Source organism: Macrotis lagotis, chromosome 5, assembly GCF_037893015.1.
Source record: "Macrotis lagotis isolate mMagLag1 chromosome 5, bilby.v1.9.chrom.fasta, whole genome shotgun sequence".
Classification (NCBI taxonomy): Eukaryota; Metazoa; Chordata; class Mammalia; order Peramelemorphia; family Peramelidae; genus Macrotis; species Macrotis lagotis.
The window spans coordinates 254222513-254235855 of record NC_133662.1 but is presented as its reverse complement, the minus strand read 5'-3'; the positions used below and the strand labels follow the sequence as shown (position 1 = coordinate 254235855).

Below are 13343 nucleotides of genomic sequence, written 5' to 3'. Positions count from 1 at the left end.
ATAACAAAGGCAAAAATGAATCAGCCCATTCTCCAGGCTCAGGGATAAGCCTTCTGGTCCTGCTTTGGTTACTTAATCCCAACAATTTCAGACTTCTCCATCAACTTCTTGGTTTCCCTACAGGCCTCCTTGATTCTTTGCCGCAGGCCTTTTCACCCGGAGGAACAGGGTCCAATAGAGAGTGCCAAGCTCCTGGTCTTCCTTAACCTGTCTTTCACTTACCTCAAATTGGAACGACCATCACGGGCCCTGTTCTATGGAGAACAGGCCTTGGCTATCGATCAGAAAAATGCCAAGGCCCTCTTCAGATGTGGACAGGTGAGTGTGGAGCTGGCCTTTGGGGAAGGGAAGAGATTGAAGAAGGGAAAACCCTCTCAAAGCCTACACTCTTCCAGAGTCCATTAGCCCTGGTCAACCAGGACTCTAGAACATGGCTCCTCCATCTCCCCTTGGGACTCAGAAGCCCGGGGGGTTGGAGGTGGCCTTCTAATATTGTGACTCACCAGCCCCCACCAAGGGGCTTTTCCTGCTTGTAAGAAGAGTTGGTATAAAACATTGTCCCAATGCCTGTGACATCTCTCTCACCTTTCCTTACCAAGTCCAGGGGAAAGGTGGTCCAAGCTTAGAGTGGGGAGTACCCACGAACAAAGGATAACCAACAGCTTCTGGTTGCTGGCAGTCCTCTTCTTCTGTTTTCAAGACTACTCACATAGCTTTTCAGCAGGGTGCAGCTTCCCCGGCTCCTCACAGTCATGAACATAGCTTTCCCCTGTGCAGACAGAGCAACTATTCCAGGGATGATGTTCGGAAGAGGACACCAGGAGAATTCCAGAATCCTCTGGCTGGTCCTACTTGGCCAGTGTGGAGTGGGAGACCAAGACTCGGCCCTTGTTGGCTCCTTTCCTCTCCCCCTCTCTCCTGGTCCTTCTCTGTGGCTTGGCTGGGTTGCTTCCACCTCTTAATAGCTAAATGGCATCAGGCTTTATGTGAGCCCAACAGGTGTGACCAAAGCCCCCCAGTTAGTCCTCCCAACAGACTTTCTGTTGTACCTCATTGAAATGCCTTTAATTGATTGATTGGGGGTGAGGGGAAAGAGGGGATCTAGACCTTGTTCACATTTATTTTATTCTCAACTGTCAAAGATCTCAAAGTGTTGCTCTTAGCTATTTATGTGGGGTTAGGTGATTTAAGTAACTCACTTGACCCCCACCCAACCTTTTCTAAATGAAAGTAACTTCTAAATGAGAGTAACTCTCAAGAATTTTACTTTTCTGGGGCGGCTAGGTGGCGCAGTGGATAAAAGCACCGGCCCTGGAGTCAGGAGTACCTGGGTTCAAATCCGGTCTCAGACACTTAATAATTACCTAGCTGTGTGGCCTTGGGCAAGCCACTTAACCCCATTTGCCTTGAAAAAAACCTAAAAAAAAAAATTTACTTTTCACAATTGTTTTTCCTTTCCTTTCCCCAAATGTGCAATGATTCTTGTCTTTAATGGCAGGCTTGTCTTAACATGACTGAGTACGAAAGAGCCCGAGATTTCCTCGTCCGAGCCCAAAGAGAGCAGCCTTTGAATCATGACATCAACAATGAGTTAAAGAAGCTGGCCAGGCAGGTGCCCTCCTTCTGATGTGGACGGTCTGACCACTGTGTCTCTTGTCATTGGGAGGGGGGGGGCTAGTTTCTGGATTTGCTCAGTGTGCCCAGGATAGAAGCAAATGGGATTTCAGTCTTAGTGTGCTTTAAGATTCTGAAGGATTCCCTAAAATTTCTAACATTATTAGGACATTCTAGATATTTGCTTTCTGATGTTGGGAAAGAACTCTTTCAGGTCAGGCTTGATGGATGGTAATTCTTGACAAGAAAAGTTGAGAATCTACTATCAAAAGCCATTGTGTTCAGAGTGGTTAAACCATGGTACCATGTCGGCTGTGGGAGAAATTCACCTCCTGCACATGGAGCCTGTGAACTAGAAAAACTGTTTTGATTACTGGTGGTTTCCTTTGTAGCTATATTAACTATTTTATGCATTTAAAAGAGGGTATCCATAGGCTTCAGCAGCATGATACCCAGAGGCTGCCATGCCTGAAAGGTTCTGTTTACAGCCTTAGGGTAAGCCTCCTCTGATTCCTTTAGGTGGCCCTGTCCAGATATGCAGTAGTCACCTTGCTTGGGCCGCGATCCTACCCCAGTGGTTTGTGGGGCCTGAGTGTTAGAGAAGGACTGTGGCCCTGTGGGGGACCATTTCTGTAGCTCCCACCCTGGGCTCTGGGTTGCTTGTGCCTACCATCTCCTACAGACCTTTTAGAAGCCATTTGTTCTCTCTTCCAAAAGCTGTTACAGACAATACATGGATAAAGAGAAGGAAATGTGCTACCGAATATTTTCTCCTTTTCATTCCTCTGCAGTGCAACAAAACTGAAGGTAAGTTGAGAGCCAGAAGGGGAGGAGGGCATGAGGTCCTTGGACCTCCTAAAGGGATGTGGCCCATCTGGGTGGGAGAGAACCAGTCACCCAGAGACCAAATTTAGAGGTTTGAGGCCCCAAGGAGACCAGGTCTAGGTTAATACTTCTTGTAAGGTCCCCCAAGCACTCGGTCATAATAAATGGTCATTTTTATATAGCAGCCGCTTCTTCCCAGCACCCCCTGGGAGCTGGTGATGGCAAGGCTCATCGACCCCAGGCTAAAGATAGAGAAACTGAAGCCCTGCATTTGTAAGGGATTTGTCTGCTACACAGTTGTGAGTGGTTCCAACTGGATTCAAAGGCAGGGCTTGCTGCTCCACACTAGGACTTTGTCTTTCTTTCACACTGCGCCAACCCCCAGGGAACTGTGGGCAACAGAGAAATGGCTGATGGCTGATCAGAGGGCCAAGAGTTACAGAGCTGCAGTTGTCTTTTTCTGGTTTGTACAAAGCCTGTATCTCTTCACCTGTTTTGTGCTAAGACCATGACCCGGATTTACTGGGTTCATCTTGAATGGGAACAATTCACCTCTTAAACCTGAGAGCTGTCTTGGGGAAGGTTTCTCGATGGGCACTCGGGCACAAGGGAAGTCTTTTGATAGCCACATTTCCAGCCCCTGGAGAATGCAGTCCAGCCCAGTTCCCACCAAGAAGATCTCCCCAATGCCGAGAATAATACACTTGCTCAGTCTACTGTTACTTAATCCATGGAAAAACCTCACCTGCCTAAAACACCTGCTGAGCTGCCCAGATAAATCTGTCCTCCTGAGGGAAATTCAACAAGAGAGGGACTAACAGCAGCTGCTGAATGAGCCACAGTGATAACCTTGGCTTTGGCGGGACTCCACCCTCCAGGCAGCCCGGAGGGGCCCTCAAAGGGTCCATTCTGGAGAGGGCCGGCAAAGGGGGGGCCAAGGACCTCTAAGAGAATGGAAAGCCTTGCCAATATTTGGACTGGGCACCTGATGGACCATTCTTCCCCTCTCTGTTAGGCTCCAGCTAGGACAATGGGTTTCCTACATGTCCTGACCCCTTGATTTGTTCACCTTTTGTTCCCCAGAAACAAATTCAGTGTGCTGGAGTCCAGCTGGACCTTCATTTTCCTGCAGGTCCTAGACTTTCAAGGCTCCCAGCATTACTGCCCTATAGCTCTGACCAAAGGAGACCCCTAGAGCTGCCAATTGGCACTGGCTGGGATTGGTTGTTTTATTTTGTTTAATTTTATTTCATTTTGTTCAGTGTTTCCCAATTATTGGAATCCACTTTGGCCTCACTCAGAAGTTGGGGTGCCTGTGCCCAGGTCTTAGACTCTTGACCCCTGTGCCAACAGCTCCTCACAGGCAATCCCAGAAGCTGTTGTTGGACAGCCTGAACCTACTGACAGCTCTGACAGCTCACCTAACTGGCTTCTCCTGACCTGTGCTCTCAGACTTGTCCTTGATCCCCTTCATCATCGCCCTCCTCTCATTTGGAGCTGGGCAGGGGAGGGAGAGGAAATTCAGGCCCAGCCCTAGCTCTGCTCTTCCTAGCCAAGGCTGGGTAGGTAGGTGGGCCTCTCTGACCTTCAGCTTCTTTCTCTTTCAAAAAAAAAATACGTATATGAGGAAACTAAGTGATCTCTGAGGTCCCTTTCATAGTTCCCTATGACATGTATAAGCCTGCCTAGAAGTGTCTTCAGTGGTAGTTGGGCTTTTCCTCCAGAGCCGTTAGGGACAGAGAGAGACTGCCTGCTTGGTGATGAAGTCCTTCTATGTTTTCTTCCCATGGTCGGTCACCAAAACTCAGGAATGTTAGGATAGTCCCAGTCACTTTGACTCTCTGAGACCCCAAAGATACATGGGTTTTAAATGAATGTCTTGTGACTTCCCTCTGGGGTGCAGCCAGTTTATATCTTTCCACTGGGTTAAGGATTTCTCCTCTCTCCTTGCACAGAAAAAAAAATTTAAACCTTGAAGAATCAGATTAAGTGATTAAACTTCGCGCCCAGCCTGTCCAACTTTAGGGAAAGAATATCTTAGTTTTTTAAAAATACTCTTTCTGGGAAGAGCAGTGGCAGGTCCCCAGGAGCTCCACGGTGCTGGGGAGCTGGTGCCTAGCAGAAGAGGTGGAGCTTGGGCTGGTTTTATTAGACTGGGCACAGGTCCTCTTGGCAGACTGGCTTGCTGGCTTGGCCCTCTCCCCTCCATCTAGCCCAGGAGGAGCAGATCTGCAGAGAGCAGCCAACAGCAACATGCCGAGCCTGCACAGCAGGAAGCGTCCTCATATTTCTTAGCCCAGCAGTCTTATTTCAGAGCAAATCGTTGCCTCTAGTTCAGGGGTCTGGAGCGAGGCAAAGACCTGGCGTGACCAACCTAGGAACTAAAAGAGGAGACACAGAGCAAGGATGAAGTGGCCCCAGAGTGCATAGGATGGCCCAGCCTTGGCCTGCTTCTGAATGTCGAACAAACAGGGACTTGTGCAAAGTCCTGGCTAAGCTGCTGCCCTGCCCTCCCCCTCCCCTGAAAAGTAACACGTGTGCCTCCTCCAAGGCACCTCCTGCCAGGCTGGCATTTTCTTGTAAGGCATGTCTAGTGTCATTTTCTGGGCATCTGCTGTATATAGGATCCTGACCTCGGAGTGGCTGTGAAATAGCCTCCCTCCCTTGGGCCTCCTAATCGAGAAGATTCCAGTGAAATGGCCCTTTGTTAGGTGGCTATATATAACCCCACTTGGGGTTATATTCATTAATACCCCTCCCTTGGAAAACATTTCCCCTGGTTCAGTTTCTTTGGCCCCCTTGTCTTTCACCACATCCTCTCTTGGCGGCTGCCATGGCTTCTATTCCTGATTCACCCTCCACTTGCTTCCTGCCCCGACGAAGCACAGAGATGGGCTTCATTATACTCTGCGCCTGGTGTGCAAGTTATCAATGAGGGCGAGTCTGGCAAAGCACCAGAACTCGGCTGATTCTGGAACAGCTCCCCATCAATGGGAAGAAAGGGCCAAGCAGGGAGCTCCCATTCAGGTGCTCACTGGACCCCAGGGGAGTCTGGGCTTGGCCCTCCTCCCATCATTTTAAAACCTTTTGGGCCGTCAGCCTCTTCACAAAGTGAAGACATAGAGTTAGACGCTTTCAGGCCCCTGCCAGCTCTGGCCTCCTCTTGGAGCCATCAAACCCCATCTGGATCAAAGACTCAGCCCCTCTCTAGAGAAGCTGAGCTGAGTTACTCATGCCACATTCTTTAAAGAAAAGTTTGTACACAGTTTTAAAGGAAACTTTCACAGTATCTGAAGCTCTTGATGTCTTGAAGATGCTCTTGAATTGTTTGCTGCCAGAACTCACTTGGGTACCACCAGTTGTTACAAATGAGACCACCCCGGAAAAGCCTCTGCTGACAATTCAGGCTACTCTTGCCATTGACAGTCCAGCTGATGTGAGGGTCACCTCCTCCAGGAAAACTGGGAATTTACTGCTGCCTCGTTGCACTCCCAATTGCTGGATGTTCAATGTCTAGCCCGTTCGCTAATCAGATCCAAGGTGACTTTCTGGGAATCTCGCCTCTTGGGCAGTTTCCAGTCCCAGAGCTGTTGGCCATAGCCTTTAATAAAATATGTTCACCTCTCAATTCTTACTGGGTGAGACAGATTCCCACTTGAACAAATGGACACAGCTAGTCCAAAGATCAATGTGGGAGTTTGCTCTTTGGGTCTTATATGGTGTTTGCTGTTCTGGGAGGTCGTGCCCAATCTTTATATATCTGGGGATCCAGAAGAGAAAAAATAGGGTATTTGGGGAGCAGGACAAGAATCCTGTGTCCAGGCAGCTGCTGCTCCTTCTCAGACCACTGAACAGGCAGGACTGCTACAGGGTCACCTAAAATTTTATTCCAGATCCTTTTTTTTTTTCTTTTTTGGCATTCATTTTCTAGTTTGAGTTTCAAATTCTCATTCTTCCTCTAGCCCCTCCCCCTACCCATGGAGAAGGCACACAATATGATAGCCGTTATCCCTTTGAAGCCATGCAAAACAAGAGTTCCACATTAGTCATGTTGGGGCAGCGGGGAGGGGTGGCACAAGAAAAATGAAGTGAAGGAAAATATTCTTCATTCTATTTTCAAAGTCCCTCACTTCTCTTGGGAGGTGAATAGCACTTGTGATTATCAAACCTTCAAAATTGTCTTGGTCAGTCACTAAGTCTCTCATGGTTGTTATTACAATATTGTTGCTGTGTATGATCTTTTTGGGCCTGCTTACTTGAATTTGTATTAGCTCAAATGAGTTTTACCAGGTTTTTCTGAAGTCATCTTGCTCATCCCTTATTACAGCACCACCAGTATTGCATCACAATATATTGGTTCAGTTGTAAGTCCAGTAATTCTTAAATTATATCTCTAATTTTAGGTCAGGTTTTCTAGTGAGATAGTTCTCATTTACTTCAATTTTTTCATCCTTTGGATTTTGTTTTATTGTTTCTTGACATCTCATGAGGCATAAGCTTCCACTTACCCAATTTTCATTTTTAAGGAGTTATTTTGGGGCAGCTAAGTAGCACAGTGGATAGAGGACTAGCCCGGGAGTCAGGAGGACCTGAGTTCAATTCTGGCCTCAGACACTTAATAATTACCTAGCTGTGTGGCCTTGGGCAAGTCATTTAACCCCATTGCCTTGAAAAAACCTTAAGGAAAAAAAGTTATTTTCTTTGCTGAGCTTTTGAACCTTTTTCCGTTTGTCTAATTCTAGTTTTTAAGGAATTATTTTTTCAGCAAGTTTTTATACCTCTTTTCTTTTTGGCCAATTGTACTTTTTAAGGAATTGCCTTCAATGGATTTTTTGTGCCCCTCTCACCATTTGGTCTCTCTTCTCTCTCACTCTTGGTTTATTTAAATTGTTGTTTTCTTCAATATTTTGTGTCTCTTTTTTGCCAAGCTATTGAATCTTTTTTCATGATTTTGTTGCATCACTCTCATTTCTTTTCTCATTTTTCCTCTACCTGTCTTAATTGATTGTAAATCTTTTTTGAGCTCTTTTGGGAATTTTTTTGGTGAGGTGAAGTATCTGAGACCAATATCTGATTTTCTTTGAGGCTTTACATGTATCTGTTTGGAGATTATTGTATTCTGAATTTGTTTTGATCTTTCCTGTTACTATAGTAGTTTTCTGTGGTTGAGTTCTTTTTGGGGGGGGGGGTTGCTCATTTTACAGCCTATTTCTTGAATTTAAGTTAAAGTTGGACTCTGCTCCTCAAGCTATCATGCTGCTGTTTTCACAGCAAATTCTGGGGATCTGTGAGCTTTCAGTTTTTCCAGGGTGGTATGATCTGGGGAGAGGTGTGGTTCTTGGCCAGAAACCAAGAACAGTGGCAGGCTCCCCTTAGCACCCTGGACTTGTGCCCAGGATCACAGCCATCTGACCTCAACCATTTCAGAGCTCTGTGGCCTTGAGCCAATCATGTAACCACCCTCTGCCTCAGTTTCCTTGACTGTAAAGTACAGATGATAATGATGCCTCCTCTCCGCTGTTCTAAGAATTCAGAGCCAGAATACAGGTGAAGTATATGGCAAACCTTCAGTCATGATAGCTCCCGCTCTCGGCTTGCGTCAGATAGCCCCTGAACCTGAAGTGAATCCAGGAGGCAGCCAGCTACTCGCTGTCTGGTTGGGTCTCTACTCCCAGCCATCATTTATGTTTGGTCCTTTCCATCTAAAACTTTGTACTGGGAAGACTGGAGTAGTTCCACACCCCACTGGCCATTTAGGCATCAACTTGTGTCTGTCCACACCAAGCTGTAGTTTGACCCGTTTGTGAGGCCCCTCTGCCAGTTCCTTCTGGGCTTTAGCGTTCTTTTTGTTTTGTTTTTTGGAGTTGTTGGGGTTTTTTTGTTTGTTTATTTTTTTTTGTTTTGTTTTGTTTTGCCAAGTAGTGGAGTTAAATGGCCTGCCCAAGGCCACACAGCTAGGTAATTACTAAGTGTCCGAGGTCTGATTTGAACTCAGGTCCTGCTGACTCCAGGGCCGGTGCTTTATCCACTGCAACACCTAACTTGCCCCTTGGACTTTAACATTCTTAAAAGGACCCCCTCAGCTCGGGGTCAGGCTCCTGTGTTACCTGTTCTTGCTTCCTGATTGTCTCATAGCTTATAGAAATCCAAGTATTTAGTCAGGTCTCCTTTTCTTTGTTATTGAATTTATTTCTCTTCATGTCTTCAGAATTTTATTCTTAAGTTTCCTATCTCCTCCATGATGGCTCTCGTGGAACTTTAGGACTTGGGATCTTACCTCTTTATTCTCAGAAATAAGTTAAAGGTGTAGGAGAAGCTCCAGGAAAAGCAGTAATTCCAGGAATACAGCTTTCATTTCATCTCTGCCCCTTCAGCCCATTGAACACTCACTGTGGCCCTCCTTCCTCCAGATCTGAGATCACTCTAGAGGGAATATCAGGATCAAAAAGGAATATCTGATGAGCTGTGGTGGTCTTGCTTGCTAGTGAGTTTGCTAGATTTTAGTTTCTTCATCTGTAAAGTAGGTATAATTCTTACATCACCTCATTCCCATGCATCAGGACTGTCGGCCTTGGCCAAGCCAGCTTAAGAGTTCCAGGCCTCAGGGCTCCTTCCAGCTCTAGCCTGTGATCCTGTAGAAACCATGCTTCTGCAGTCGCCAGACGTAGGTCTTGGTTTTAGATCCCTTTAAGAAGGGGCCTTAGCACGCTGTTCTTAGATTGAGATGGATCAAGATTTTTTGGTTTTGATGGGGATCTTCTGGATTATTGATTCCCAACAAACTTTGATTAGTCTGACAGAGGTAGAGCCAAGGACAGCAGCACAGGCAGTGGGCAGCTGTTTCGACTAGCGGGAGTGGGGTGTTCATTTTGTATACACAGATATATGGATCTGATCATGTTTTACTGCAGTAGCACAAACTGCATGTTTGCTTCCTGGTATCTTCTTTGACAGCCAAGAGGTGCAGTCGACAGAGCACTGGACCTGGAATCAGGAAGTCCTGAGTTCAAATCTCAAATGCTTTCTAGCATCAAGACCCTGGGCAAGTCACTATCCTGTTTGCCTCAATTTTCTCATCTGTAAAAATGAACTAAAAGGGGCGGCTAGGTGGCACAGTGGATAGAGCACCAGCCTTGGAGTCAGGAGGACCTGGGTTCAAATCCGACCTCAGACACTTAATAATTACCTAGCCATGTGGCCTTGGGCAAGCCTCTTAACCCTATTGCCTTGAAAAATCTAAAAAAAAAAAAAATGGACTAGAGAAGAAAATGAAAAACCACTCTAGTGTCTTTGCTAAGAAGACCAAAAGGGGGTCTCAGAGTCGGGCACATCTGAAATGACTATTCATCCTCCACTCTGAAGAGTCTGACTGGCCTTAGACAAAGAGTGGTTAGGTGTCTCCCATGTAGTTCTGAGACTCCTCAGGCAAGTGGGTTTGTATCCTCCCATCCTTTCCGGAGAGATGCAGCTCCCAGAGGCTGAATCCCAAGGGCTATTGATAACTTCTTAAAACTCCTTCTTCAAGGGTCAGCAGACTCCCTCCTCTCAATCCTACCCTCCTCCCAGTGATTCTGACCCTCTCCCTCAACTCTTGGCGCACTTGACTCCAGGGGCTCCCTCCTGCCATCAGGATCAAATAGATTGCCTTATACCCAAGACCTTTCTTACCTTTCCCGACCCTGGCCTCCTGGCTATTCCTCAAATGAGGCCATCTGTCTCCACTATAGGTATTTTCATGACAACCAAACCCCCAAGCCCAGAATGTTCTCCTCCTTCCTTTTCCCTTTCTGGCTTCCTTCAAGGCCCAGCTAAAGCCCTGCCTACCACAAGAAGGCTTTTGTGCCTCCCCCAAAGCCAGTGCCTTTTCTTTCTGCTTTTTCTCCACCTTACCCTCTCCCTTGTTGTCACATAGTGGTTTGTATGTTTTCTCTACCATTAGACTGTGAGCCCCTTGAGTACAGAGGTAGTCTTTGGCACTTCTTTGTATCCCCAACACTTAGTATTGTGGCTGGCACATCATACTTATTGGCTTACTGCATGTGGTAATCGGCAGGATCATGGCCCAGGGGCTGATCAGATCAAACCCCCCCCCATCTAGATTCCATCAGTAGACTAATAAGTAAATAATTTGAGAAAGGGGCTGAGTTAGTTTCCAGACCCTTTCACATTATATTAATGCCTTCCCATCTTTGCTTTTCAAATACCGCCTTTCTATGCTCAAAGAAAACTAGGCAGGATTGTTCCTATTGGGACACCGTGAGAATGGTGCTCACCTGGTGCCGTTTTCCCAGTTCTTGTCTCTGTTCTTTTATTTCCAGTACACAATTCCAGACTCGGGCGTCCCTGCTAAGCTGCTCCCTGGTTACATCATTCTGTCTTCTCAGTTACATTTTCACACTCTTCTTTGATTACTGTACATTATTTCTGCACAATTGCTGTGGCCCATTGATTGTATCATTGCTCTGGCTTCTGTTTCACCTTGATGAGGTCTTTTCCTGAAACAATCCTTTTACCTCGGAGGCAGTTTGTTTGGGAGGATGCTATTCATCTATCCACCCCCACCATCCTTTACTGAATTCTCTTGTCTCTTCAGTTTTCCTGGATTTCTCTCCCTGGTGCTGTTCCCATGTGCTGGGGCAGTATATGGTCTGTTGAGAGGGCTTCAAAAGTAAATTGTGAACTTGGACTTGAAAGTGAATTGTGAACTCATGTATTATAAGAGAAACTTAAATCTGCCCATGTGACAAAATATTATGATCTTTTCCAAAGTAAAAATCTAATCAACAGCAACCCAGGGCCTTTATTGTAGTTACTTCTGGGGTGAGGTTTATGGGGTGTTTGAGGAGGCCTGCCCTCTGGGCACCTTTCTACCTTTGGTGTCCACCTGCTACCCTCCTCTCACTTGGGGTTCCAAAAGTCTATGGTGCGTGCAGATGCCATACCCTGGTCAGCCTGCCTGGGCAGAGGTAGTCTTTACTCCCAGCGAAGGAAGACGTTCCTCAGCAGTTTGGACCGATGACAACAGCATGTTCCAGTGACCAGAAAGGCAGCTGAAGCAAGAGCACTTAGAGCTTGGCCAGGCATGGAAGGTAACAAGATCATCATCCACTGTGGCCCAGCCTGACCCCAGTCTCTGGACCATGATGACTCTGATGACTTGCAGCTCACTTTCATCCAATTTGCTCACTAGTCAACCTATTACCTTGTAATGTCATTGGCACTTCTGGAACGTCTCCATGTGACCCCAACCATGTACCTGGACCCTTAGCTGCGAAGGGCAAAGGTGTGGGTTAAGGACCTTGTCCATCTGGACTGGTAAACTCAGGTGCTGAATGGGGCTCCTACAGCCAAGGTCAAGCTTAGTTTCCTCTGGATAAACAAGTTACCTTCATGTGTCATCGAGATCACACCCTTACACACCCCTTATCAGACCAATGTATACAGTGCTTCATAAATGGAGAATCCTCAACAAGCATTTAATAATTTGTAGCAGGCAATGTGCTTGGTACTGGGGATTCAAAGGCAAAGAATCAAGCTAACCCTATCCCTCAAGGAGCTTCCCTTCTAGTAAGGTCAGTCTAGTATCAACTCTTCCATCTAAACGCCTGACCAGTGACTGTCAGGAAGAAGGATGGAATTGGAAGGATATCATCAAAAGACCCTAATTTGATTTCTTTCTCTGTTGTCCAATCCCGTATCTCATCTTTAAGGAGTGGACTAAGTGATCTCCAATGTTTCTCACATCTCTACATCTTCTCAAGCCATGAAAATCAAATATTAATAATGTAGTGATAAAGATTCGATGAGATGATGTGTTTTCTGACCAAAGATTTGAGTCAATTCAACAAATAGTTATTGAGCACTTGCTAGATGTAAGGTGAGAATTTTGGTATTAATGAGATTTGGAACACCTGTTTATTGGCCAGTGGTAAGTTTTACTTAATTGTTTTTTTAATTTATTTTTTCAATGATATATAAAGATAATTTTCAACATTCATTTCAATATTTAACATTTCAACATTCATCTTTCCCCTCACCCTAGGATAGCAAGTAATTTTATATAGGTTGTATTTATATACATATATATATATGTGTGTGTGTGTGTGTGTGTGTGTGTGTGTATGTACAGTCGTCTTACACATATTTCCATATTGGTCACACTGTAAAAAAAAAGAATCAGAAGAAGAAGGGGAAAACCACGAGAAGGGAAAAACAGAAAACAAAATTAAAGTGGTGAAGATGTTATGCTTTGATCTGCATTTAGATTCCACAGTTGTTTCTACCTGTGTGGACAGCATTTTCCATTGAAGATCTTTTAGAATTGTCTTTGATGGCCATATTGCTGAGAAGAGTGAAGTCCATCATAACTGATCATCACCCAATGTTGCTGTTAAGGTGTACCAGGCTCTCCTGGTTCTGCTCACTTCACTCAGCATCAGTTCATGGAAGTTTTTCCAGGTTTTTCTGAAATCTTCCTGCACATTACTTTTCTTAGAGTAGTAATATTCCATTATACTCAAGTACCACAACTTGTTCAGACATTCCCCAGTTGGTGGATATTTTCCTGAATTTCCAATCTTTGCCACCTCAAAAAGAGCTGCTATGAATATCCTTGTACTTGTGGGTCTTTTTCCCTTTCTTCTGATCTCTTTGGGTTACAGACCTAATACTAGTCTTGCCGAATCAGAGGGCAAGCACAATTTTATTGCTCTTTGGGCAAAATTCCAAACTGTTCTCCACATGGTTGGATCACTTCACAACGCCACCATCAATGCATTTATGTCCCAGTTTTCCCACATTCTCTCCATTATTTATCATTTCCCTTTTATTGTCATAATAGCCAATCTGTTACATATGAAGTGATACCTCAGAGTTGTTTTAATTAATAGTAGCTTAAAGCATTT

The 13343-nt window shown here is 45.5% G+C and overlaps 1 protein-coding gene across 5 annotated transcripts in view; it reads left to right on the top strand.

Annotated features, from left to right (window-relative positions):
- Positions 1-13343, top strand: part of FKBP6 (FKBP prolyl isomerase family member 6 (inactive)) — a 45764-nt gene that overhangs the window by 15116 nt on the left and 17305 nt on the right. For all 5 annotated transcript variants that reach the window (XR_012468852.1, XM_074189437.1, XM_074189434.1 and 2 more), the window contains 3 exons: positions 124-318; positions 1499-1608; positions 2332-2421. Coding sequence is in view for 4 of the 5 variants with exons in the window: in XM_074189437.1 (XP_074045538.1) it covers positions 124-318; positions 1499-1608; positions 2332-2419 (393 nt within the window). In the remaining variant the exon portion in view is untranslated. The remainder of the gene's footprint in view (positions 1-123; positions 319-1498; positions 1609-2331; positions 2422-13343) is intronic.